The 26,353-nt window shown below is 44.8% G+C and overlaps 1 protein-coding gene across 9 annotated transcripts in view; it reads left to right on the top strand.

Annotated features, from left to right (window-relative positions):
* GPHN (gephyrin) overlaps window positions 1-26,353 on the top strand; it is a 1,582,310-nt gene that overhangs the window by 1,084,592 nt on the left and 471,365 nt on the right. For all 9 annotated transcript variants that reach the window (XM_085627214.1, XM_085627212.1, XM_085627211.1 and 6 more), the window contains one exon: window positions 17,337-17,471. In XM_085627214.1, the coding sequence (XP_085483340.1) occupies window positions 17,337-17,471 (135 nt within the window). The remainder of the gene's footprint in view (window positions 1-17,336; window positions 17,472-26,353) is intronic.

Genomic DNA, 26,353 nt, shown 5'->3' with positions numbered 1-26,353 from the left:
TACTCTACACCACTCCACTCCAGTGCACTCTACTCCACTCTGCACCACTCTACTCTGTCAATGCACTCTACACCACTCTACTTTACACCACTGCACTCTATGCCGATACACTCTATGCCAATGCACTATACTATGTACCACTCAACTCTATTCCAATCCACTGTACCCCGCTTCAATCCACTCTGCACCACTACACTCTACACCACTCCACTCCAGACCACGGTGCAACTGCTCTCCACGCCACTGCTCTCTATGCCTCTCTACTCTAAGCAACTGCACTCTACGACACTCTACTCTGCAACACTGGACTCTGCCACTGAACTCTAGACCAGCCTAATCTGCATCACTGCTCTCTACACCACTTAACTCTGCATCACTCCAATCTACATCAACCTGCACCACTCCACTCTGAGCCACTACATTGTGAGGCGCCACTGAACTCTGAGCCACTGCACTCTGCACCACTGAACTCTACTCTGCACCACTCTAATCTACACCACTGCAATGTAAGTCGCTAAATTCTATGCTGCTGCACTGTACGCCACAATACTGAGCAACAGGCTACGCCAGTGCACTTTACACCAGTTTACTCTATGCCACTGCACTCTACTCAGCACGACTTTACTCGACACCCCTCTACTCAAGCCCACTCTACTCACGGCCACTCTACTCATGGCCACTCTACTCAGCACTACTTTACTCAACACCACTCTACTCTACGTCACTGCACGTTGTGCCAATGCACTGTACTCCATAATACCAATCTACACTACTGCACTCTACGACACTCTACTCTGCAACACTCCACCGCACTCTCCACTACTGCATTATATGCCAATGCACTCCACTCAACTGCACTCTGCATCACTCTGCTCTACACCACTTCACTCTGCAGCACTCTACTCTAATCTACACCACTGCAATGTAAGTCGCTAAATTCTATGCTACTGCACTCTACGCCAAAATACTGAGCAACAGGCTACGCCAGTGCACTTTACACCAGTTTACTCTATGCCAGTGCACTCTACTCAGCGCGACTTTATTCGACACCCCTCTACTCAGCGGACTCTACTCACGGCCACTCTACTCATGGCCACTCTACTCAGCACTACTTTACTCAACACCACTCTACTCTACGTCACTGCACGTTGTGCCAATGCACTGTACTCCATAATACCAATCTACACTACTGCACTCTACGACACTCTACAGCACTCCACCGTACTCTACACTACTGCATTATATGCTAATGCACTCCACTCAACTGCACTCTGCATCACTCTGCTCTACACCACTTCACTCTGCAGCACTCTACTCCACTCTTCAGTACTGCACTCTACAGCAATATACTATACACTGCATCGCTCTACATCCCTGTACTCAGCACCACTCTATAACACTGTACTCTGTGCCACCCTACTTAGCACTACTACAATATACGCCACTGTATTCTACTCCACTATTCTCTGTAGCATTGCACTGTATGCCACTGTAATCTACTATGCAACACTATAATCTACACCACTGCACTCTGACACTATACTCTGCAACACACTACGCCAATGCATTCTACACCAGTCTATTCCACGCCACTCCACGCTATGCTTCATGACTTCACTCTGTGCTACTCCAATACACGCCACTCTTTGCCACTCCACTCTCCGCCATTCCACTCTACGCCACTCTCCCCTTTGCCACTAACTTTTAGCTATGCTGAACAGCTGCCAACATGACTTTTAAACACATTGGCAAAGATCTATTGGCTTTGCCAATGCTTGGTCTCTTTAGGGGGCATGTTATACTGCACGCTAGCTTTTTCAGTGTTAGTAAAGCAGGGCTCCTGTGGTATTACAGGGCGTCACACGTGCAACCACATTTTCCGCAGAGGCCACATATACTCCCACAACTATTGGCATAATAATGCTCAGACGTCCAGATGCCTCCGCCCTCCACTTTACCCAGGTGGCATCCATTGATTATCTCTCCAGGGGCTGCCTGCAGGCACTCTTCAGTGTCGCACTGACCAGGCATTGGCAGGAATACCATCAGCCCCAGTTCGCTGAGGACACTAAGAATCCTCGGTCCAGGAACCCGCTGTGGATGGCTTCAGCATCATGAACCCTCCCTGCCCCTTCTACAAATAACCTTTGAGTGCTGACTGCATCAACAATCGACCCGCGGCGTCATCTTTGAATTATGTTAACATCACTTTCACATTGCTACTGATTCACTGGGAAACCTTCACATTCATGATGCCTGTGCTGTTGGCCCCTTGTTTTATTTTGGGGGCCTCTAGCGCGTCAACATGAATAAGGCCCGGAGGCATGGGCTACTTGTTAAGAGCTGGCACATAACTCACTATGAAGCCACGCCCAGGAACCTTTATGAGTGACTGCGAACCGCGTAGGGTTAAACCATTACTCCCACAACATGCAACCACCATGTGACGTGGTGGGAGATGGAACAGTACATTCCTCTCCAACTTTAATAAAACATAACCAGAACATTTTTCATTGTACTTTGGAAATACACATTACAGACATAATGTTACAATGCCTTGGTCACATTTATTTTCCTGGATGTGCATCTTCTGGCGCCATCGGGTCGTCAGATGAGGAAGTCCTTCAGGCAGGTGGATGGCCTTGGGGTGACTCATAAGTGGTACCTCCGGTAGGTAGTTTGGCTGAGGACCTTGGAGTGGGGGAACCATACGCCTTTGCACCTTTCAGGGTGGAGTCTGATTGAGTCTTATCTGGATCCAGAGAATGTCCTCCTGGGGATGGGGCTATCCTACTGCTCCGCCCACTGTTCAGTGTCTGAGGCATCTGTAGTTCCTTGAGGTGCTGTGTTGACTTTCTTGAAGAAGGAAATGTTGCAGGTAATTTCTTTATCACCTGTTCGGGAAGTTATCATGTTGTCATGGCGCCTCATTACTGCCCATGATTGGTACTTAAATGGTAATTGGAATGCGCTACCTGGATACCTATCCTTGCTAAACAACCAATCTCCTGTCTGAGCTTAATGCTGGCTTGCTGATTGGTTGCAACTCTTCTTCTAAGGACTCTTTTTTCATCGATAGGGTCTGAGGTGCATTCTGGGTGATGTGGGATGGTGCCCTTGATGACACGCCCCATGTTGGCATGCCCTGGAGCTTGCCCAGTGGTGGAGTGTGGAGGTTGCTGGTATTCTCGTAGCAATCCATAAATCGCTCTCTCCAGCAGTTAGTTGTCGGCGTGAGCAATGCGGTTTACCTTATTTAGGGTACGCACAAACCTCTCCACATCTCCATTGGCTAGTGTCCATCGCAGTATTATCTTGCGATGTTTGATGCCCCAGAAGTGATGGTATTCTGCAAATTTAAGGCCTTGGAAAGGAGGTCCATTGTCAGTCCGCACCTCTTGCATGAGACCATGAGTGGCGATTATCTTTTCTATTTTTGCAGTGACTTCAAAGGCGGCCTGCGACTTGATGAACTCAATTTCAGGGCACTTGGTGAAGTCATCAATCATGAAGAGAGCATGTCTTCCTACCGGTAGGTGACCAAAATACAAGTTGGCTCACTCCCAAGGCTGCGGTGGTCCTTCCTTAGTGAGTATCGGCGCTGGAGCTTCTGGAGATCCAGAGACTTGATGCCAAGTGCATGATCCTACTGCAGTTTCCTCCATCTCGTCCATACCTGGGAACTATACTTTATAGCAAAGTTATTTTTGGTCTTAACAATTCCTTGGTGACCATGTTGGGCTAGTTGCGCAACTTACTCCATGAGGCTGCTTGGAGTCACCAAACTTAGTCCTCTGAGTAGGAATCCTCTTGCATCTGTTGAGAGTTCTTGGCGAACATTGAACAGAGACTCGAGGACCACCTTAGCTTCCGGGGTTCTTTGCAACAAGTGCGCCTTCAGGCTTTTCCATTCTCCTGATTGGACTGCAGTGAGAACCAGTTGGAGACACTCATATTTCTGGGTGGGTTGTCTGAGGGTGTCCAGTCTCATGGGAAGTGGCCGGGACCACTTTGCAATGTAACAGACATACTCTTCGGTCTTTTTGGTTGTTGCTGCACGAGGGTGGCGGGAAAGATAATCAGTCACATTAATGATATCTGGTCGGTGCTCGACAGTCATATTACTGTAGCTGTAACATCCATTTTTCGATGGGAGGTGGTGGCTTGAAAACAAATCTGTGGAACCGGGGCACCAGGGGCTTGTGGTCCTTCATAACTAAGAATGGGTGTCCATAAACATAGAGATGGATGTGTCTGCATTCCCAGTGTATGGTGATGGCTTCTCTATTTGGGAGATTCGCAGTTCTGTCTCTGAGCGATCAGCTTGCATACGCGACAGGGGTCCAACTTTCGTCTGGTTGTTGTTGAGTGAGAACAGCCCGAGTCCTTTCGGGCTTGGATCCTCCACAATATTGGTGGGTTTCTGAGGATCACAATAAGATAGGGTGGTATCCATGGACAGAGATTCTTGTGTCTTGTGGAATGCTTCTTTCTGATTGGTATCCCAGTTCGAGGTGGCGCTTGTTTTAGTGAGTTCACAAAGGGGTTGGGTGAGGCCTGTGAGATCTTGGATAAATCTCCCACAGTAATTCACAATAACAAGCTAGATTTGTACTTCTGAGGTGTCGGTGGGTGCCGGGCCTCTTGTACATCTCTGATCTTCTCTGGGTCTGGTACTACCCCATCCCCTGAAAACGTGTACCTGAAGAAACTGATACGTTGCTTCAAAACTTGCATTTCTCTCTATGGAGAGTGAGTCTGGAATCTTTGATCCTCTGGAAGTCTCCGCAGAGGTGTCTGTGATGTTTGGCCATCGTCTTGGCATGTATGAGAATGTCATCGCTAACACTGATTACTCTCTGTAGGCCACTGAGCGTTACGGTGTTCGGGAACACTTCAGCTGCACTTAGTATGCCAAAGTTGAGGCGGCGCTATCTCCGTAGACCGATGTGAGTGGAAAAGGTAGTGATATACCTTGATTCTGGGTGGAGTGGTAACTGGTGTTCACAGGAGCGGAGGTCAACCTTTGAGAACTAGTTCGCTCCATTGAGCTCCCCCAAGATGTCGTCTATTGTGGGAGTTAGATGGCATGCTCGTTGGTTGGCGACATTAGGGAGTTTTATGTCCACACAGATGCTGACCTCCCCAGGCTGTTTGTTTCTTCGTGATGACGATGGACGAGACCCACGGGGTGGGGCCCGTCACTTTCTTGATTATGCCTGCATGTTTCAACTTCTCAAGTTCTTCTTCCACCTTTGGCCGAAGATGTAAAGGGATTCACCAGTGGCGTAGAACTATCAGCTGAATCGAGCGGCCAATGTGCAGTCTCACTTGTTTACCTCTGAGGCAGCCGATGCCTTTGAACTGTTCCGCAAGCTTGTCGATAATGGTAGATGGCTTTTCCTCTTGTACTCTGAGGGCAAACAATATCAGTTTGAGGGCTTCAGCGCTCTGCCCTCTAATCAGCATGCCATGTCCTTTTTCACCTACATAGATGGCAGTGTCGATACTTGCACTTATGTGGTACACCAATAATTTAAAACACCCAAGGAGGGGTATGGGATGTGCTTGTCCATACACAAAGACCTTGATCTTTGCCTTTTCCAGCTCCCGGGGTCTGGCTAGGGAGGGGTATACGTTAGCTGACATTAGTTTGATGGACGCTCTGGTGTCGAAGGTTGCTGTGACCCTTTGAAGCCCTATTAGAGGCTGGCACTGTGGGAGCGGGCGCAAGGTTACTGAGACCTGCCGATTGCAAAGACGGAGTGAACAGTGTATTCTTCCATATTGTCATCCATGTCCTCTGATGTGGCAGGGCTACTGGCGATACCCTTGATGGTTTCCTTCTGTGGCTTGCTCTTTGATGACCTGCAAACTTTGCTGAAGTGGTTATATTTTCCGCATGCAGAACATCTCTTTCCTTTTGCTGGGTACTCTGCTAGCTTGTGAGGAGGTCCTCCGCAATACCCACAGTCTTTGCGCTTTTCTGGAGGCTATTTTCAGGCTGCTGGACTGCAGCCAGGTGGGGCGTTACTAACTGGTTCAGGATTAAATGGCCGGTGGAGAGGAGCTTTCATATGAGACGCTCTCGCTTTGGACAGCTCTTGCAACCGCCCAAGTGTCAGAAAGCCCTGAAGCAATTTCCCTGATTCTTGGAGCATCATCTCTCTGTTTAGGCGAGGAGCACCCCTGTATTATCTAACTTCTTATTTTTTCCTACTCATCATGGAAGCCACAGGTGCTTGCTAGCTCTTTGAGGCGACAGTGGAAGTTGTCTATGGATTCTTCCGGTTCCTTGTGTGCCTGATGGAACATCAAACGTTCATAATCCCTGTTCACCCTCGGCCCGAAATTTGCGTTAAGAGCCCCGAGTAATGTTGCAAATGTTTTGGCCGTTGCTTCAATCGAAGTCATGTATTCCTTGTGAATGTCCTTTCCTCCTAGGGTAAGAGGAGAGCCCTGCGCTGCTCAACAGTGATTTCGGCGCCCTCAAAGTAGAATTGAAGGCGCTCTTCCCAATCCTTGCATTCCGGTGCTAGTGTGCTGGTGCACCGTCGACTCTAGTATAAAGGGCTCTATGGCCAGTATTGCGGGCATAGTGCTGTGTGGTCCTAAGGGCGCCCGGGCGTCACCCACTGTGTCAGTGGTGCCTCGCGTCATGAGTGCTGAGAGCCTCGTAGGGTGGTGGGGCACAGCCGCCTGTCCGAGGGCATCCTTACTCTGGGGATACTTGAAACAGGGCTACAAGCTACTCCAGGAGCGTGGGGTGCGCAGTGCCATAGCTTGATGTCCTTAGCTAGGGTCCCTTGCACCCTTATGGGCAAGCAGTCTTTGTGCTGTCTGCCTCATTGAGGAGATTGACGATGCGAGGGGCATGGAGTCACCAGAAATGTCTGTGCCCCAGCTGGTGATCTGGCCTGATGGACTGGTGTGCAGCAAATGCAGGGGACGGGGCTGACGTTATTGTGCCCGCGGAGGCCGGGAGGGCAGCCCAGCGTTGCCTATGTGGGTGCTGCTTGCTATGAGATCACAGGGCCTGGAGCCAGGGACTCACAGCCTGAGAGGACATGCTGCAGCACGCTGCTGCGCCTGGTGAAAGGATGGATGCAGCGCAGCTGTGGACAGCGCACGGAATGCAGAAGGCAGGGTGGGGGCTGGCCGATGCGGTGTGGCCGATCTTGTCGGACCGACTGTGGTCCAACGACGCAGCGGACAGGCAGAGCCAGTGGAGACTGGCCGCGATCGGTGGTGGCGGAGCGAGGGTCGAGTGCCCGCTGCGTCGCCAGCGTCCTGTTGGCCCTTTGTGTTGTTTCGGGGGCCTAGCGGATCAGCCTGTATAAGACACGGAGGCAGGGACTACTTGTTAAAGGTTGGCACTAAACTCACTAAGAAGCCCGGCCCAGGGTGTGGTGGGAGATGCGACATTGCAATACCTTATGATTGGAGGAATAATTATATGCTGATACAGGCTGACAATTGATGTTAAATCTACATGAATGTCTTTAGCCTCGAGAAGGTGATGCAGCAGATGATGAATCGTGTCAAATGCTTATTGATGTGGAAAACACCACAGCCGCACAATTGCATAATTCCAGTAGGCCCTGGCTATCCTGCACACATGGCAGCCAAAAACAACACCGCGTTCAACATACACACAGAGGCCAATCTTCTCCATCTGTTCTTCCAAATTTGATTAAATTCTACTCTGAACTTTAGCTGGAGTAAAATTAGTCGAGTACCATGTTAAACATGTAATTTCATACCAAATGGAATCTCCCCAGCTATAACAAAGGAAATCATCAATGACATTGCTGGATTTGCAACATATTTTACAGAACATAAAGGAATGCTGCTGCGTTTTGTCTCGCGTGTAATACATACGGCGACAGTTATCAAAGGCATGAGTAAGATTTTAGTACTCATGTCAATATCTATTTGCCTCATAGAGGATTTACATAGATGTGTAAAACTGTGAGATATACTCGCAATACATTAATAGATTTGCAGGCACCAACATTATATGTGTGGCTCTAGTCCCACTTTGAAACACACAAAAGGCGATGGGGAAAGTTAGCATTCCAAGCCATCATTTTCTCTAACTGTAGACAGAGGCTTGCATTATGCAGATCAGTACTGACATTCCTACTCATGGGAACAGTCGATCCTGAGCTGCCCGGTGAGGGCCCCTCCAGAATGGAACACAAGATGCCCCAAACCAGCTTCAGCCTAGTTGTGCCTTGTCAGGAATTGTCAGTGTGGTATATCTTGGTTCCTGTGGCACAGTGAGGACGTATGGCAAACCTTTGGCCACTTAGGGTGTTGGTCCAAAAACATACGTAAGGTAATAAGACAAATGCTTGCAAACAATCTAAACTTCCGGCAATTGCTTGGGTAAAGACTGCTCACATGAGAAGCGTGGTCCATATTGATTTGCATAAGGTGGGCCTTTGTTTGTAGTGGCACAGTGGGTGGAAAAATAATGCACTGGAATGCCACCCCGTTTGATTGCTAGTGGTTAGATAATTTTCAAGCAATCCTCCCAACACCGTTTGCGTGCCTGATATAGGAAATACAACTGTCAACGTATGTACTGAATATGTGAACAGAAAAAGCATGTAGTTACTATAAATATTGCAGTTGTAAGACTGCAATACAACTGTGAACCTTTAGGTGGCAGCGCAGCAATTCTAGTAAACGCTGTTGCAGTGACGCTGACCTCATCAAGCTTGTTAAATGGAGCTTTGAGGCTGCATTACCATTGTCAGCAACTAGCAGTCCCAGTTGAGCATTTTACTTGTCAAGACATATATTTGAGAATGTCTAGTTGTTTGTGAATTTTGTGAAACCTCAGGGGCCGTATTGCACATTATCACTGTTTGCGCCGGGCGCACCTTTCAAAGGTGCGCCGGGCGCAAACAGTGATACCAGTATTATAGAAGCACTATCGGTATTATAGAAGGGGACACACATGCGTCTGCGTCCCCTTCTATGATACCAAAGTACCATGGGGGTGCGGCAAAGCCGGTGCAAACGCCTGTTGCGCCCCTGGGGCACCATCTGTAATACTGCCCCAGGTGAGGTCATTTGTGAAATCCTGTGCAGTATATTGGAGAGGTGGGGAGGGGCTGTGGGTGCATAGATGAACTTAACTAGGGAACGTTATTTTCTTCGATTTTGGGTCATAAGCATATAATGACCGTTCAACTGAAGTTTTTCAATTAATTTGTAAAATTGTTTTTATCAAAATAATTTGGAACTGGCCATACTAAACAGTCACAGAGTTCCTTAATTAAGGTTTTTTCATTACATTATTGAGTTTATAGTATTGTACTTTATCAAGTGCCAGTTAGCCTGTACACTAAGCATGCACGCACTGGGTGCTATTTTTGGCCACTCCCTTGGACCTGCATTCCAGCTCTCAATTCCCACTGGGCACCCACTGCACACACTGTGTACACTTCCCCCGTACCCATGCCCTGCTAGATTCAGCTGTGGGCATGGTTGAAGGCCATTCCTTGTGCACTCAAAATCTCCCTCTGAGCCCTCTATGCACAGGGTGTTATCACTGGCCGTGCTCTACATCTTAGGGGCCTTGGCCACAGTGCTGCTCTCCTTACCATGGTATGTACTCAGTACTCCCCTGGCTACCTTTGTTGTTACCCCTTACTCCATTTTCTGGACCTCACAGAGTGTTTTTTCAGAAGTGGAAAAAGACTTCTAAAAAATAAGCAAAGCAGATGAGCTGCTCGGAACTTGAATTGTAATCTTGCCGTGTCTTTCAATAAAGGTACCTCTCCCCTGGTGTATCTTGAACCCTCTTAGGTTGCTGTTTGTTCATCGTAAACTCAACTAACCCCAGAAAATGTTTTCGTGGTGCTGTTTGTGAACAAGGATGTTGGTCCAGGAACAATGTATTTCCAAAGTGAGAAAGCCAGTAGCTGTCCCTCACAACTAATATCAAGTTTTATACTGTATAAAAGGGCATTTTCCATTTTAAGGTCTCGCCTACCATACAGCGCAAGCTATCTTTTGCAAAAAGACTCATTATCAGCTAACTGTGGGCTTAGAAACAGCTCATTGCTTACCATTGGATGACTTAGCTGTCATACTTATTTACTTGCTTATTAGTGTTTGTCCTATTTCCTGCTGGAGACTGGATGCAATACATGTGTCCTTCCACTGCTTGCTTTTCAAGTACTACTTTTTACTTTTGGGTTAAGCACTTCATGACAGAGTGCATGTGTTGTCCAGTTGTCTCTCTTGTGTACTGCCCCCCGCTGCACTGTGTTGCTCTGTTGCCATGTGGTTCTCCTCAAACCACTGTTTCACTAGCCCTTGTGTACTTCTACCCACTGTATTTCTTTCATTCCACTGTACTTTTCTCCCACACGCACCACGTTACTCTCTCGTCCATTGCGTCTGACCGGCAAACATGCCCTCTGTGTTTTTTCTATTCACCCACCCTCTATGTTGCTTCACACCAAACACGCCCTCCATGTTGCTTCCTGCTACCCGCCCCCTTAATTTATTTTCCCTCACCTAGGCACTCTGTTTTGTTTCTCCCACCTGCACCCTCCTCTTTGTTCCCCCACCTGTGCTAAGAAAAAAAAAAGCTTTTGCGCTACTTAATTTTTTTTAATTACTGATCCAACTTGGCAAATAAAAAAAAAACACTTGCATCATATTGTAGGTGCAAGGTGGCGCAGGCAAAGTTTGGCCGTTATTGGATACATGACACGCGTCAAGCTCCTCACCGAAATTTTGAAGAAGGCTCTGCTGCTCTTGTCCCATTGTGCACCGCAGTAATGCTAAAGAGCATAGGGCCAAGCACTGAGATTCACACAGTTAAGCTCACCTGACTTGCCCTACTCACCCACAACGCCGACAGGTTTCCCCTGCGTATTATACTTCTACACAACCCGTGCTTAGTGCTGACCCCTGAACCAGGGGTGATTAGGCATCTACAGTCCATTTTGTGAATTCATAATTTCTTTTCTTTGATGAGTTTCTGGGTCCCGACAGACTAGTTCGTGCACTTGTTATTATACAATAGGCTCTGCAGCTCCCTCAGAGCTAGCTATCCATCCTTTCTTACTGAATGCCCTGAATGGCTACTCTTGACAATGCTGCTAACGAACCCCAGTCCATACAAACTGATATACTGTTGAATTCCCTCACTTGCACACACCAACGTACACGTCAAGCAAGGATGGGATTGCGAGTTAGGCTATGTCCTCTCAGAAGCACACGGGCCTATTGTTGTGAGCAGACCAAGAATGTCTCACCAATGGTAGAATCCGGCTGCTCCAGCATGAGTTTCCTTACAGGGCTTATTATACACCAATGCCCAGGGCCAGATTTGGCTAGATGTCAGTGTCAAACTGCTGCAGGTGCAAATCCCCTGCTGCAAAAGATTTACGCGTGGCTTGTGAGTGCCCTCAAATACATGCATGCTGGCTTAAAACGAATCAAGAACTTAAAAATATGGTGTCCTCTGATTTAATTCTTACACCATTGAATGCCCTACTAGGCTATGTTAAAAATGTCTCTAAGACAAATTGCCGGTTTGTGGCTATGGCCCTGATGGTGGGGAAATGTAAAGTGGCTATTAACTGTATAAAGAACGCTCCCCCAAATATGCCCACTGGTTGAGAGATTTGACTACTTGTTCTAATTATTCTGAGATATGGTACCTTCCTGCATTAGGCTTCCCACCCAAGGACATCTGGGACCCGCTTTGTCACTACTTATTTTATTTGCAACATTCTTCCTAGCTGTTCATGAGGAATTACATTGTGTCCAGTTTAGAAGGACTATAATGCCCTGACTCAGCAAGAGAATGTTATGCCATCACTTGTTAACACTTCAATTGATATTGCTAGCTTGCACTGAATGTAATGCACTAAAATGACAGTGTACACGTCGGTTATCCATGTCAAATTTTGAATTATACGCCTAATTTTCTTAGGGCTGAAAAGCAAAAAAAAAGTTTACAAAATAAAAAGCATTTTAGGTGTGCAAATGCCTCTACTGTGTCATAGCGCCTTTTTTGGTTTGCTTTCCGTAGCCATACTGCTCAGCATCAGCAATGGTGTACAGCATGGCTAAAAACCATTGGCAAAGCCATTACGTCTCAAAGGCAAGACCTACTGACTTTACCAATGCTTGTTCTGGAATGTGCCTTATTTCCCTTCTGCTGCCTGGTTTTCTCACTTTACCCACAACAAAAGAAATATCACGAGATTTGTGTACCAGGTAAATGCCCTTAATGAACATAACCTATGTAGTCAGATTCTAAGTTCGGATTCAAATTTTTGTTTGGGAGCCGGCTCACAAACCTTTTCGTTACATTTTGACAAAAAATACAGTCTTACATGACTCCATACCAGTCTTGTAAACACTTTGTTGTTGTCCAAACACTATGTTCTGGTCCAAATGTAGTCTCCATTTGCTTTTCCTATGTTATTGAGATACACTTCCTTTAAATTGAGTTAAAAGGGTTCATGCAACTTTTAGGACCTGCTCTTAACTTGTCTTACCTCAAGCACTTTGCTCGAAGCTTTGCAGGGTCAAAGTTGCATGCTTCTATATATTCTTTGGAAAGTTTCATGAAGATTTGCCTAAGTTGCTAGGAAAACAGAAAGTACTATTTCAATGTTTGACTCCATTATAACTAGAGACCTATCGTCGTCGACTTAAAAAAAAAAAGTATATATATATAAAAATATATATATATAACTTTGCAAGAACACATACGACCTGCATCCCCGATATGGCTTAATCTTAAAATATTAAGTGTATTCACGCTGTTTGTGCTTGCTTCTTACTTTAATCACTATAAGAATATTTTTAAGGAATTTGATACAGTGTGGGCCTAGCTCATAGACTCACTGGTGTGGAGGGCTTCCCAGAAAACATTTTACTGGAGATCGAGCAGTTGTTCATCAGAGTAGGTGTGTTAAAACAATTCAGTGCATGTCATGTATCTTGAGACCACAGCACAGAAACCTATGCGTCTTGGAAAGCTGGAGCACGTACATGGAGTATCCGTAGGCTGCATATTGCACAGCAGGATCTATCAGAGTTCCATTTTACTTGTCTACAATTTAGGCATAGGGAGATCAATTGATTTGCTCAGAATTACAACATACTTGGTCCTGGGAAAGGCCAGCGTTAGCACCCGAGTCCAGATTCCAAGGTTAACAATTTAGACACTAGACGACATCGCCTCAAAGATGTCGGTCCCTTTCAGCGGCGTAACGCAAAATGAAGTGGTCCACATGCTGAATGGAAGGATGGATCCTTGAGTTTCCCATGTCTCATAGAAATTAATTGACCTTGGCCTGAATGGGGGCAGCCTGAAGGGATTAGGGGGCTCCTGAAGGGTCCCTCTGCACTGCAGGGGCATGTGCTACCCCCTGGTCTCTGAGTGTCGATCCAGTTAAATCTGAACACATACAGGTAGTTAGAAAAGGAAAATAGCATTGAAATATTAAGGTTGAGAAGCACCATTGACAGAGCATAATTGCATTATCCTGATAACCGAAAGAAACTGAAGAAAAGAAGGCAATGCAGTGTTCAACAAGGAGCATCCGAGGCGATCCAGCATGCAAGGTCCAAAGGCGGGGCAGTTTCCCTTTCCATTCTTGGGCTTTGGTGGGTTTCACATGGAGCCACTTCCTTGATTTCTAACGTGGATGCCTCTTCACCATGCTGGTTGCACCATGTCGCACTGGTACGCATAGTGCCCCAGCAATGACTGATATGCAGCTCTCTATTTTAGGTTTTATACATCTTTGAACTGATTTCTAGTGGCTCCCAGGACAGGCCAAGGAGAGTCAAAGGCAGCGAGCTCTGAGGCTGGAATTGCCTCTCTACAACGCCCTGCATCACGTATATCCTCATTCTATCAAATGGCTTATCTTGCACTTGCTACCAAATAGGCAGCTGCAGCAGATCACCCTGACTGTATACTCTGTGCCCATGTATATTCATCATAGGGATGCCTTGTAGCCTTATAGTGGAGGGTAAAGGAGAGATGGAAAGCTACCAATCTGATCGCATGCCCAAAATCAGGCATGCGGCTAGTGGAAGGAAAAACAATAAATCATGTTCAGTACATCTTGCCATGCAGAAGCAATCACTGTGTTTGTGCAGGTTTACATTGTTCAGTTGTTTATTGGTGTCATCTGGGCACTGAAGGTTCAGTCCAATGCTTTTGCAGTGGTTTTGTTGGTGGAAATGCTTTTGCAATGTTTCTGCTGTCAAAGGGCCTGGTTCACGAAGGCAACTCACACTTTGAGTAAGTTTACACTTGTGAGTACGTTTACTACATTTTGGTATTCACAAACTGCACTTTTGCAGTAACTTGCACTTTTTTAGTTAGTTCAGCCCTACAGTTGGCCAACTGCTGGTCCTGCAACACCTTCCCATAGAAAATAATGACAGACACTTGCTGCAAAATTGTAAGTTACTACAAAAGTGCATTTTATGACTAACGCTTAGTAGTACGTTTTGTAGTACGACAAACCGCACTACAAAGAGCAGTTTGATAATCAGGCCCAGAGTGTTTAAACAATTTCTGTGATCATGACTTCTCAGCTGTTCTCGCAAGAATATAGACAGCCGCCACTGGAGTGATCAAATAGTTGCAAATACAATGATTGTACAACTGCTATAACATGGTATTTAGCATGTGTAGAGTAATCTAGCAATACTTGTTACCTGTGTTAACTGTAACAAATATCATTTTCTGCACTAAAAATGCTTGCATGCCTGGAAACAAGAACTGCCTAATAAAGGATTACAGACTACTGACCTGCGGATCACCGATTACAGGGAAGCTGCCTCACTTAGCTAAATTGGACCTACACCTGTGCTTAAATCAAGGACTTTGCTTCTGATTAGTGAACCCCGTAAACCCTGTAGCGTCTTTCACAGTAGTGCTAGTACGTCTTACGTACTGTTTTGTGTTTTGGTGTCATTACATTACTTCTGTCTTAACAGTTAGAAAAGCACTGGGCAGGACATTTGCTTATTGCGCCTAAAGTTTGATGGCCTGAGCTCTCAGCCTTCACCCACCCCCTCTCTACCTCACTGATATGCCTTGGTCTGCTCGCCCTCTCTACCCTGAGTGTCTAGTTTAGTAGTGATAAACTTGGCCCTGTTTGTAGTGCCATAGTAGGTTAGAGCCCTGAATGCCGTGGTTGAGGCCCCAGTAAACTCTGTTTGCCTAGTTGACCATCTGAACAGGTTCTAACAGTAGCTAAGTCAGCTCTCTCATTCCGAAGCTCAAATGCACATTGGTTGTTAAAGCTTATGCCTGCCCTCATTTTATCTTGTGTAAATGAGCGTTCTTTTTAGTAGTGTTAAATGTAACAGTAGGAGGGAGGTGATGCTAAACTCCATTGCTAAATCCCCATAAGAGTTGCATAGTCACATTTTATCTATATAATGACTGTGATTCAATCATGTTTTCATTATGCTATAGTATAATCAAATGTGACAGAAGCAGGTGTATAACTTTCAAATCTGGCTTTGTGATTGACTTAATAATGGGTATTCCTGCATGTGAGGGTCTTGTGGCTTGGTCACAGCAGATGGCCGAGTGACCTCTCTGGTGTCATAAGGGCTTGAGAAGAGGAGAGAAAAGGAGTGGAGCATATTTCCACTTATAAGGCCAAAAATGGCTTAAAAATGACTTTCAAATCTCAAAGTAAAAGCAGTATTTTTCCCAAGTGCCCAAGAGCTGCAGTTGCCCCTGGATGTTTAGAGAGTGGTGCTTGCCACAGCATATTCTCGCCCCTTCCTCCCTCACACCCTCTGCAGGGCCATATTGCCCATGTTAAGCTGGACAATTCATTTTTGTAGCTTAAAATGTGATCAATTTTCCACTTCTTTCCTGGAATTTTTTTTTACGAATCCTGTCAATCTATGCTTGATTCCAATTGCCTCTCTGACATTTTCAGATGGGCATTTTATTGGCAGAGTTTAGACGGTTCGCTCACATCCGTGCCTACATTTGTCAGCGCTTTCATTGTTATACTATCTAATCATTACTACCCACCTGCCTTCATTCTGGCATCAACAATTTAAAAAAATGATCTTAAATGTATTAATTGATTTAAAAACAAAACAGTCAATGTGACAATAACATAATCACAAAGAAGTACATAGAAATATATCCTGAAGATATACTGAGCAGTAAACACAGAAAAAAAATGCGTAAATCAACATGGTCAATGCGCATATTGAACATAAAAAGGAGAAAACAGAGCCTAGTGCATAGAGAGGGCAAATGTTATGATTGGGATTGGAAGGGAATCAAGAGTGGGAGGAGGGAGATCGTCTAATTTAATCTGTAGAACCGTGTAAAAGGGTAAGAAAAACTTAAAAGAAAATTAGAAGATTGATGAAAATATTTAAAGATAAGAAGTAATGAGAAAAGTGTAAAGAGCGGAAGAATTTCACATTTTCATATATAAAGTACTGTATATGGCTCGGAGTACAAATACATTATATCACTATTGAGAACTCCAGACAGCAAAGTGTTTACTCTATGTTGAATAACAACAATGTACAATGCATGAATTTATTAAAACCGGTAGCCACACAAAAAGAGAGACTCCGCGCACCATCGCCGTGAGCGCTTCTAAAAGCTAGCGGTGACATCTTGTCTCCCCCCAGACCAGAGATCCCGCTACTGCGGATCACCACCTCTGTACTGCGGGCAGAACCATAGTCCAGGTCCGGGGAGGAAACTGCAGGGAGGCAGCAGGGGAGAACCAATGGGATGGCTTTCAGAAGGGGGAGGAGCCAGGCCCACGTGCACAAACACTGCTGCCGTTCCCTGTCACCCTCCACCGTTCCATTCGCTTCACTCCGCATCACTGACGAGAAACAAATGAAGATTTAAATTAATAATGTATATATTGACGACACAATTATTGTTGCTGATGTTCGCATGCAGGGTTGTTGAGGTCACAGCTATTGAGAGTAATAAACCCGCTCTGTATCCACCCACCCCTAGCCCCCACTCCGCGCGCGCTTCTGATCATGGGAGTAAAATCTAGCTACGGCGAGAGGAGGGGGTAAATCAACTTTACACTCTTGAGCGATAGCGTGCGGCTGAATAATTGCCCTGCAGCCCAAAGCCTCTCTCAGCGGCTGATGCTGTTCCCAGCGATGCCTTTCAAAGCAGCCGTCATCGCCGAGCCAAGAAAGCCAATCATGACCAAGGTGGGCTAGGTGGGGAGCACATACGGATGCATAGATGCGCGCCCTCCCAGCGTCCCCGCTCGCCCTGTTAATGGTGGTCATCGTGTTTTCTGTTGCAGATCCCGGACTCCATCATTTCCCGCGGCGTGCAGGTGCTGCCACGAGACACCGCTTCCCTCAGCACTACCCCGTCGGAGTCTCCGCGCGCACAGGCCACCTCGCGCCTCTCCACCGCTTCCTGCCCGACGCCAAAAGTGAGTAGCTTCTTTCTTCCTGCCTCCGCGGCTCGTGGCATTTAATCAGGCAGTGACGGATAGGTCTTTTCCTCGAGCTGTAGAAGGGTGCCTCTCACGTGCACAGAGGTCGCCCTTTCATAATTACTGTTACAAATGATGAATGGACGTGAGATCACTCAGTTCAGTCCCACACATGCCTGCGCATATTAGCTTCCTTGGACCAGTGGTAGGAGACCACTGATCTCTTGTAAAGATTGCTGCTCCTACACGGTGTCCTCATTGCAGCCCATTAGCCGCTCTCAGGGAGGTTTATTGCTTTGGCGCGAGCCTGTCCTGTATCATCCATTGAGGTGTCAATCAGCGAGGAGAGAACATTCAGCCCTTTGAGCTTGCCTTGCAGAAAGGAGCGCACAAGGTCACAGAGAAGGACACAGACTCTGGAGTAAAACCTACTGTGTTATTGGATTCACGGAGGGGTGTGAATGAGTCCTCTCTGAAATCGAAACCTACCCATCCCGAGTAGAATACATTAAAAAAAAAGGTCTCGATTGAAATTGAATTATTTCTAAAGTGGCTGCCCGATATTTTAAAGCAATTATTTGATACATAGAAAGTTTTAATGCCAACCTTCGAGATTGTCCTCCCGAGTTCTTTCTTGGCAGGATCCGGACAGAAGATGACATCTCGGTGTGATTGGTGTTGGTGAGAATGATTGGTTGAGACCAGCTCTGCATTGGCTTTAAGGCCTGGTGAAGTCGAGGATGGGGGGGGGGGGGGGCTTGGAAAAAGCAGTCCCACCAAACTTTCACAAAGAATTCAGAGACCGACTCAGCTGTGGCACTGGCATATCGATTCATTCATTTTAGTAGTTTCTTAATGGACTCGGTAGGGTGACAAAATGGCAGCAAGTCACAGGAAATCATGTGCACAGTCCAGTTCTTTCATTCAAAAACCTACTCATCTTTTAACTTTTAGTTGTTTATTTAAAACAAAATGATGTTATTTTCTTGTAACACAAAATCTAGTTGACTCGGATACAGTGGTTTGTAAAAGGAGGGCAGGAACCCCAGGTGCATGAAGGACAAATGGTAACCCCACACATTGGGGAGAAAAAGAGAATTTTTCATTTATTTAATTATTGCACCGTGTGCCTAGATTACCTCGTGAAATAGTATCAATTGATGCTGAGCTGCTTTTTATTCTGAAAATCAAAATTGCCCAGGACTAAAATAGTCCTAGAATAATTGTTTTCTGTTGACTAACAAAGGACCACTTATTGGAAAGCGTAAATGTTTTGTGCACTACAGCTCTACATATTTCAGTCAAAACAGTCTGAATTTGTTCACATAATAAAGTTATAGTTCCCAAATTTAGTAGAAGACCAATGACAGAGATTGAAAAGAGTGTGACTAGAAACGGAATCTCGCCAATTTCTTTTACTGACAATTCCAGGTAGTACTGCTGCTTGGACTGCTGTGATGGGCATTGGAGGGCTTATTGATCATGGCTGAGGTCTGTGAGGGAGCGGTCAGTGAGGTCTAATTGTGTCGAAGCTGGTTATCCCTGCCACCAACTATATCACACCTGAATAGAGCTGTCGTCCTCTACATTTCCGTTCAATAGTCATTGTGGCTGAGTCAGCAATCTCGGAGAGCATTGTGTGAAGGCGTATTGTGATTTTGCTGGTGTTTGGATAATGTGAACAAAGGCTACAATGTTGAAACTTCAGCTGCCTGATTATAACAGAAAATTACTTTCCTAATCATGAACTCTCGTACTTGATAAAATACTTCCTTTCTCTCTTTACTCTTGACATCACACCTGATTGGTTCAGCTGGATCAATAGGAAACCGTATTTTGACTGCGTGTTAGGTTATTGGTGTGTTCCCTAGCATCCCCAACTGGGTATGCCCACTCACCACATGTTAAGGAATTAAAAGAGTGGGAGATGCTTACACCTAGTTATTTATAACTTCCATGATTATACCTAGCATAGATCTAGAAGAGAGAGAAAATAAAAGTCATTTTTGCATGTGAGTGCAATTAAATAGACAAGTTGCTTGATGGATTCTTTGAATATTGTTTCTTTGTACGGGAAATCACAGCCAACCTGTGTTTCAACCCCGTTCCGGAGCTCAGGCTTGAGGCTTTTTCAAGGCCTATTGTTAAGTCTGTGGTAGTTTTTAATTAAATGAATAAGACGGTTCTTGTAATTCGTTCTGGTGGAGTTTGTCCGTAATATGGTCTGTATCGATCTGCTAGTGTCCTCTATGTCAATGCAGTCTGAAAAATCTTATCAAGGGGACGAAACACATGTTGGCTGTAGTTTCCTGAACAATGAAACAAAAATCCTGAGTTTGGACAAGAAAAAATTGCGAGACCTGATTAATTTCTTTAAAAACTACCAGAGACGTAGGAATAGGCCTGAAAAAGCCCCGCCCTGCATGCTGTAATGGGGTGAAACACATGTTGACTGTGATTTCCTAAACAAAGAATAAAAGAATCCAACAAGCAGCTTGGCTGATTAATTGTGCTCACTAGCTAAAACAACCACTATTCTCAACTGTATACTTCTCTTTTCAAGATCTATGCTAGTATATGATCATGGAAATTACAAATAACTAGATGTAAGCATCCTCCACCCCTTGGCAACTATGCAATGCATGCTTCCAGATTTGTTAGTGTTTGGTATTTGATGGTGAGCAAAATGTCCAGCAAGCGAATACTTGCACCAAATAGTTTGCGCTTTCCAGCTCTCTGTGAAGTACTGTTTGCCAAATAAAGAGTATACGTGAGTTGGGAAGTAATTTGGATGTGGTGATAATTGCGCAGTTTATCCTCAAACTTTATCTAAATATCAAGGCATGAGAAGATTGTTATAATTATGGAACGCATGTTGTGAGTCAGATATAGTAAATGGCTCGTATTTGCACTGCTAAGATTCGAGACAAAGAATGGGGAATAGAAATTGTAAAAATTGAGCAGCCCTCTGCTAGATTTCCCCCAGCTCTGTGAAGGCATCCTTCCAAGGACTGTCTTGGGAATCGAAAACCCGCCATATACATCAGCTGTATAATAAGCGGCCTTTAGAGTACTGAGTTCACACGACTCCTGGTTGAGAAAAGCACCAGAATCTGGGCCTGCTAATACGTTATTGCCCGTTCGGGCCTTATCAAAACAAATGGTGGTCTTAGTGTAAAGGTTGGGATCCTTTGAAAGTAAGGAATGTTGACGCTAACTATAAAAGACCTCAAAGGAGTGGACATCTCACCAGTGGTGATCATACTTTTAACACTTATTGATAACATGTAAATCCACGACTACAGTCATCTTGTGATTTGTTTGGGGGAAATTGAGGTTTTACAGTGGATGCACCTTTAAAGTTATAGAAGATATTGGAGTTGTCTTCAGAAGGAGATGTTTTTTCAAGCATTTACCTTGTGAATAAGTAAGTGAGAGATTCACAATCAGGCGCAATCTACTGTGGAGGGATCCTTCAAACTCGTACGAGTGAAATACACTGTAGCATGATCATACTGGGGAGTAAGTCAGACTTCATGCTCAGCTGCCGCCTTTGCTTTCTTTTCAATATTTCAAGATTCTTTGAGTCTTGAGCTAGGCAAGTATGTTGCGTAACTTTTAAGCTCTTCTCGCTGTTATGGAAGTTGCATGCAGATCTGATGGAAGTGTTCTAGATGGTTAATAATTTGTACACTTCTTTTTGAGTATAGCCAGTGCTGTGCACATTCAGACATATATCCAGTGTGTGGCCATATCTAGTTGTGCTGAAGCGGTCTGTGCGAGCAGAAGACCTAGTTTTAAAGATTGCCCTTCACAGGACCTAAACCTCCTGAAAAGCAGAGACTCGAGATCTGCTTTCAGAAGAAAAAGACTCATAGAGGCCTCTGAATTATTTGAACTCGTTTCCTGCCTGAGCCGAGCAAAGCATATGGTTATTTCCATCTATTTGTGATTACATTGCTTGCAAGTGCATTCTCTTTTAACACAAACACCTTCTGGCTTCACACTGTGGTGCTCGATGATTTCATTGCACCACCTCAGATGCCCCGAACCTCATTATATGTGATTGATAGATCATCTTTGTATTTGAATGCTGTGTAAAGTTTTTTATTTGTTTGCCTCTTTCCTATAAATGTCATAAGCTTTTGACATATATTGCATCATTTTAATCTGCTTCATTGAAGGAATACGTTTTGGTTGCTGTCACTTGGATAGTAAAGAGTGCTTGCTTTGATTCGCTCCAACCCACGGGGAGGTTCTCTTTATAGTGCAGCTGGCCACGTGCTCCCTGGACTTACGTTTGTTGTTTTGTTTTCTAAAATGGCTGTAAAAGGGTACATTTATTGATTATTTCCTAGGGTGTGAGTGATCCAAAACAGGCATAGGCCCTTCACAGATCGTATTCACTAACCTAGCAATGCATCTACCTATGATTTAGAATTTCACAAGGTATTCTACAGCAGAGAAAACAAGACCACGGCTTAGGAAAGAGTTCTTAGCCGAAGTACCTTCCGTACTATGTGCGCTGGGCTATCAGTATTTTATTTTTATTTATTTTATTTTATGTAGTTTATAGAGCGCACAGCTACCCCCGAAGGGGTGTCCCGGCGCTAAAAACCTGAGCCTCCAAGGGAGAAGAGGGAGCAAAGAGCAAGGAGAAACAGTAGGGTGACTGGGTCCAGTGTACTCGGGTCAATTTTTTTAGATTAGGTGGCAGGCAGTTCAGTTGTGTGGGGAATAAGTGCAATGGCGAGCCCAAATAAGGAAGCAAAAGGTGAACTGGGAGCTAATAGGGTGACTCTAAGGGAGTCGTGAAAACATGCATAGAAGTCTGTACCGAGGCAGGCTGGCCTTAACATGATCTATTTCTGAGAAGTCTGAAAGCCAGAGATAAATTAAATGATAGTGTGCGTTTCATTGTTGTAAAAGAAGGCTTCTGGGTTTTTACTTAGAAATTCCAACCGGGCAGCGCTCTCTGCCAACTGATTTTTTTGGTTAATTTTCACATGTAGATGACATTCCTGGGTGTATGTGCTGCGTTGTGGGTGTAAGTGGTCCAGATTTCTTTGAAAATTAGCATGGTGATGCATGTAGTCTGCCCCAGTAGAAAACCCCCAGTGGAAATGTGCATCACATTAAACTGCTGGGTTACCGTCACTCTTACTCAGGGTAAGCATGCTGTCTTGGCTAAATTGCCTTTCAGCAAGCTGTTTACAAAGATGCACAGGGACAAAACTTTGATGAATGGCGAGGATGTAATATTTGCAATCTTGATGGATTTTCTCTCTAAGGAGTATCTCGATGGTTTTGGGCTTTGTCTGCATCGTTAGGTCCATTCAAACCTCGGTTGTAATGTATCAACTAATTTCTGTGTACTTGCTTGTAGTGCTCGTAATGGTATGGAGAAACTCTCCATTTATCCAGGTACACAATGAGAAAGGGGCATGCAACATTGCCCCTGCTACTTCTTTGGTGTAGTTGCAATTATGAAGCGCTTCATACCAATGAAGAGGCTTCAAAGCCCTTTCAGTCTGATGGTAACACTGCATTGCAGATTCCTCTTGGTTAGAAGTTGTCCGTTTTTGTTTTCAAATTAGAAGTTGTCAGTTTGATCCGTGGCCTACCTAGGACGTTTTTTGGTGTCGTGTGAAGACCAAAGTGACGTTCTTATGGTTTCAAATAGCTGCTGTGCTAGGGTCCGAAATAGAAGATAGAACATTTATGCTTCATTATGAATGGTTGGAAGGAGGTGCATTGCATTTGTGGCCTAAGAGCAAAGTATTTTGGGGTTTTGAATGATTACCAATGGCCTTCTCTTACTATGCTGCTGTGATTGTTGTTGGGTCTAAGACTCTCACTTGTAAAGTGTTGTTGGCACTAGTAGTCTTGCCGACCATCCTTGTGGGGGATTGTTTTTGTCTTGGTTCTTGGGGTGGGAGGGTATGATCCTGAATTATCTTTTGGTAAAGAGCTAAGTCTTTATCACCGACCTAAATTACAAGGTGATACTCTTTTTTTTTTGTGTGTGTTATGCACACTACAAAAGTCAATTCTTTCGTTGCACTGGAACACAGAGGTACTTACAGTGACAGACCTAGCCCAATCAGGTATAACAGGATAACCAATATTTCCCATCATAAATTAGACTGAAATGAATTATGGTTACCTTCAAACAGCGGTAGTAACTTGGTTACATTGATTCTCCGTTGAGGAGGCAAGAATTACACTTAAAAGAGTGTAGCAATGGACAGCAATATGTGAGGAGAGAGGAAGCAGAGCATTGGAGTGTATTCGGTAGAGGTACTTTTCTTGGATTAAATCTGCATTGTATGAGACTAGGGCATGTTGCAGGTGTTTAGGAGAGGCTGTTTGGAAGCGGGTGCTGTGCAGAGAAAAGTCTGCTTTTTTATGTGTTTGGTTATTTGTACGACACAAGGTTTGGCCTAGGCTATGCAGAAAGGTACACCTTTTTTAATGTAATTTAGTCCTTTTCAGGGAGCACTGGGAACTGTGTAGATGTCTGAGATTGGGGAACTGGCTGGCATCTTGCCAGCCAGAAAATAGCTGGCTTGCTATGTACTGCATTGCTGGGAGCCTTCTCAGTTCATAGGGTGACAGGTCTCTATATAGCTAATGGGAGGAATGCTTGCATATAATCTAAACCATTGGCAATCACTCGGAGCACCTTTCCAACCCATTGTATTTCACCCTCCAGAAAGAGACCCGCCTTATGCAAATCAGTACTGAAATGGCTCCACATGGGTACAGTGTCCATCTTGAAATGCCCGGCAAGTCCCTATCCAAAAGAGACAAGAACAACCTAAACGAATTCCGGCCTTATTAGGCCTCCTCAATGATATAAGTTTGGTTCCTGTGGCATATTGAGCATTGGACCCATGTTTGGTCTTGGCCCATGGCAACGTAGGACTTTAAACTGAATGGTCCTTGGTCACCAAGTTCCATTGGTATGCCCAGACCTTGCGCACTCTGCCAGGGGATTGCAATCCAGAGTAATTACCAGTGACTGATATTATTTCAAACAATACCTCCATTTCTTTTTTGTTTTCTTCACTGCAACACACTAAGTGCAATGGGTATGCCCAAACATGTACTCACGTTTTCACAGGACTCCTGCTGCACCTAACTGACGAGGCCAAAATTGGTCGAGGGTTGCTTGGTTTCATATTCAGTAGGCACTTGGCCTGGCAGTTCAACCTGCACTGTTGCTATTGGAGCCAGACAAAAGCTTATTTACACATAGCTGGTTCCTGTCTGAAGTGACATGGTGGGGGGAAAAAAGTATACTTGATTGTGGCTGAGAGTAGCTTCCAGTGGCTGAGATTAATTGAAGCAGTTCACCATCACTTAGGCCTGATTACATGGCATTGCCTTAGTCCAGATAAGAGTTAATCAGAGCCCAGAGCATTATCAAATGTTTTTGATGATTAGGGGCGACTGGCAGAGATTCAGTTGGTTGAAAGAAGCCAAGCCAGATTTCTCACCTCACATTGTAGGGGTACTCTATCACCAAAGAAGATGGTGAGGATAGAGTCCATGTTGTTAGTTCCTTTAGAAGTGGTATTGCTTTTGTAAACATTTTTTTAAAAAGTATGTATTAACTTTTCCCCCTTAATATCATGGAGTCACATCACATACTGTAATGATCATGTGACAGCCAATACATTCATAATATTGACTTTTGATCCACATCAGAGCTATATTGGACTTGTAGGGCAGAATTTCAGCAGATCAGAGTTCGTACACTATTCAGAATCCACATTTTGAGGCATCTCTGGAGACAGCACCTTTCCTGTGGCCCCCATACCTTAGTGCCTCTGCCATGACCCTCAGATATTCATGAATTTATGTGGGAACCCCCACTCCTCCATATACCACTTTTCCTGGATGCTATATACCATTCACCTTCACCATTATACTTATGAAAGATTTGATTCTCCATGCCTGTGCAATGTCCTGTTCGGCAATCATTAGCCCTGTGGAATAGAGTGGCAGATATTAAATGGGAAAATCAATGCCCTTCAGAATTCCTATAATGGCTATTTGAGGTGTCAAGAGGATAGCAACCCCAAGAATTAAAGAAAAGTATTCACCTTTTTAATTCCAGATTCTCTGGAATTTCCCTCAGTGTGTGATAGTGTGCAGAAAAGTTTTGTTGTCTAGTCTCCATTTCTAACACGTGTGCTCTGGCGTCAAAGCCATCCTATGAAGCTAACTTCCATTGTAGTACGTTTTCAGGTGTATAGCTTCCTGTCATGGGTGCGTAAGTGCCGCCTTTCAGTCTACATCCTCTTGGCACCAAGTCCTTCTCCTATTTAGTATCTTAGTCTGAACCTCGTAAGGTTGAGATTGTTGTGTCCTTTGAAAATGGCTGTGACTGGTCTTCTTAACGTGTACGTAAATGTGAGTTATAGCAAAGTATCTGCCACCACTTTAGCAGTGGCTTTTATTCTACATTCCTTCTTATAAGGCTGGGAAGGGTGTCTGAAGCATTTTATTGCCCTTGCGACAAGACTATGTTTCATGATGCCACATGAGTATTTTGGCCTAGAAAACTCTGCCACATTTTTGCAGGCATTTGTTATGGGCATTCTAGATGGAAAGGTGGTGTTCTAGTGGTACAAGTCTGTAGTATTCTAGATATTTGCCCTAGTTCTAATCTGTCACCACTTTCTGCCATGTAGCCAAACTTCTCATTCTATTCTGCACTATACCCAAACTTCTTATGATCTCCAAGAACTTTGTGGCTCAAATATGACCGTTTTTTTTAACGCATTAGTCGAGGGGATTTATCACTTATCCAGGACCTCCCGGGTGTTTGCAGTGGTCTTCTCTGCGTCACAAGAAGGATTTCTCATCAG

This window comes from Triturus cristatus, chromosome 9, assembly GCF_964204655.1.
Source record: "Triturus cristatus chromosome 9, aTriCri1.1, whole genome shotgun sequence".
NCBI classification, from domain to species: Eukaryota; Metazoa; Chordata; class Amphibia; order Caudata; family Salamandridae; genus Triturus; species Triturus cristatus.
Note: the sequence above shows the minus strand (reverse complement) of the source record. Positions and strands in the feature narration are given on the sequence as shown.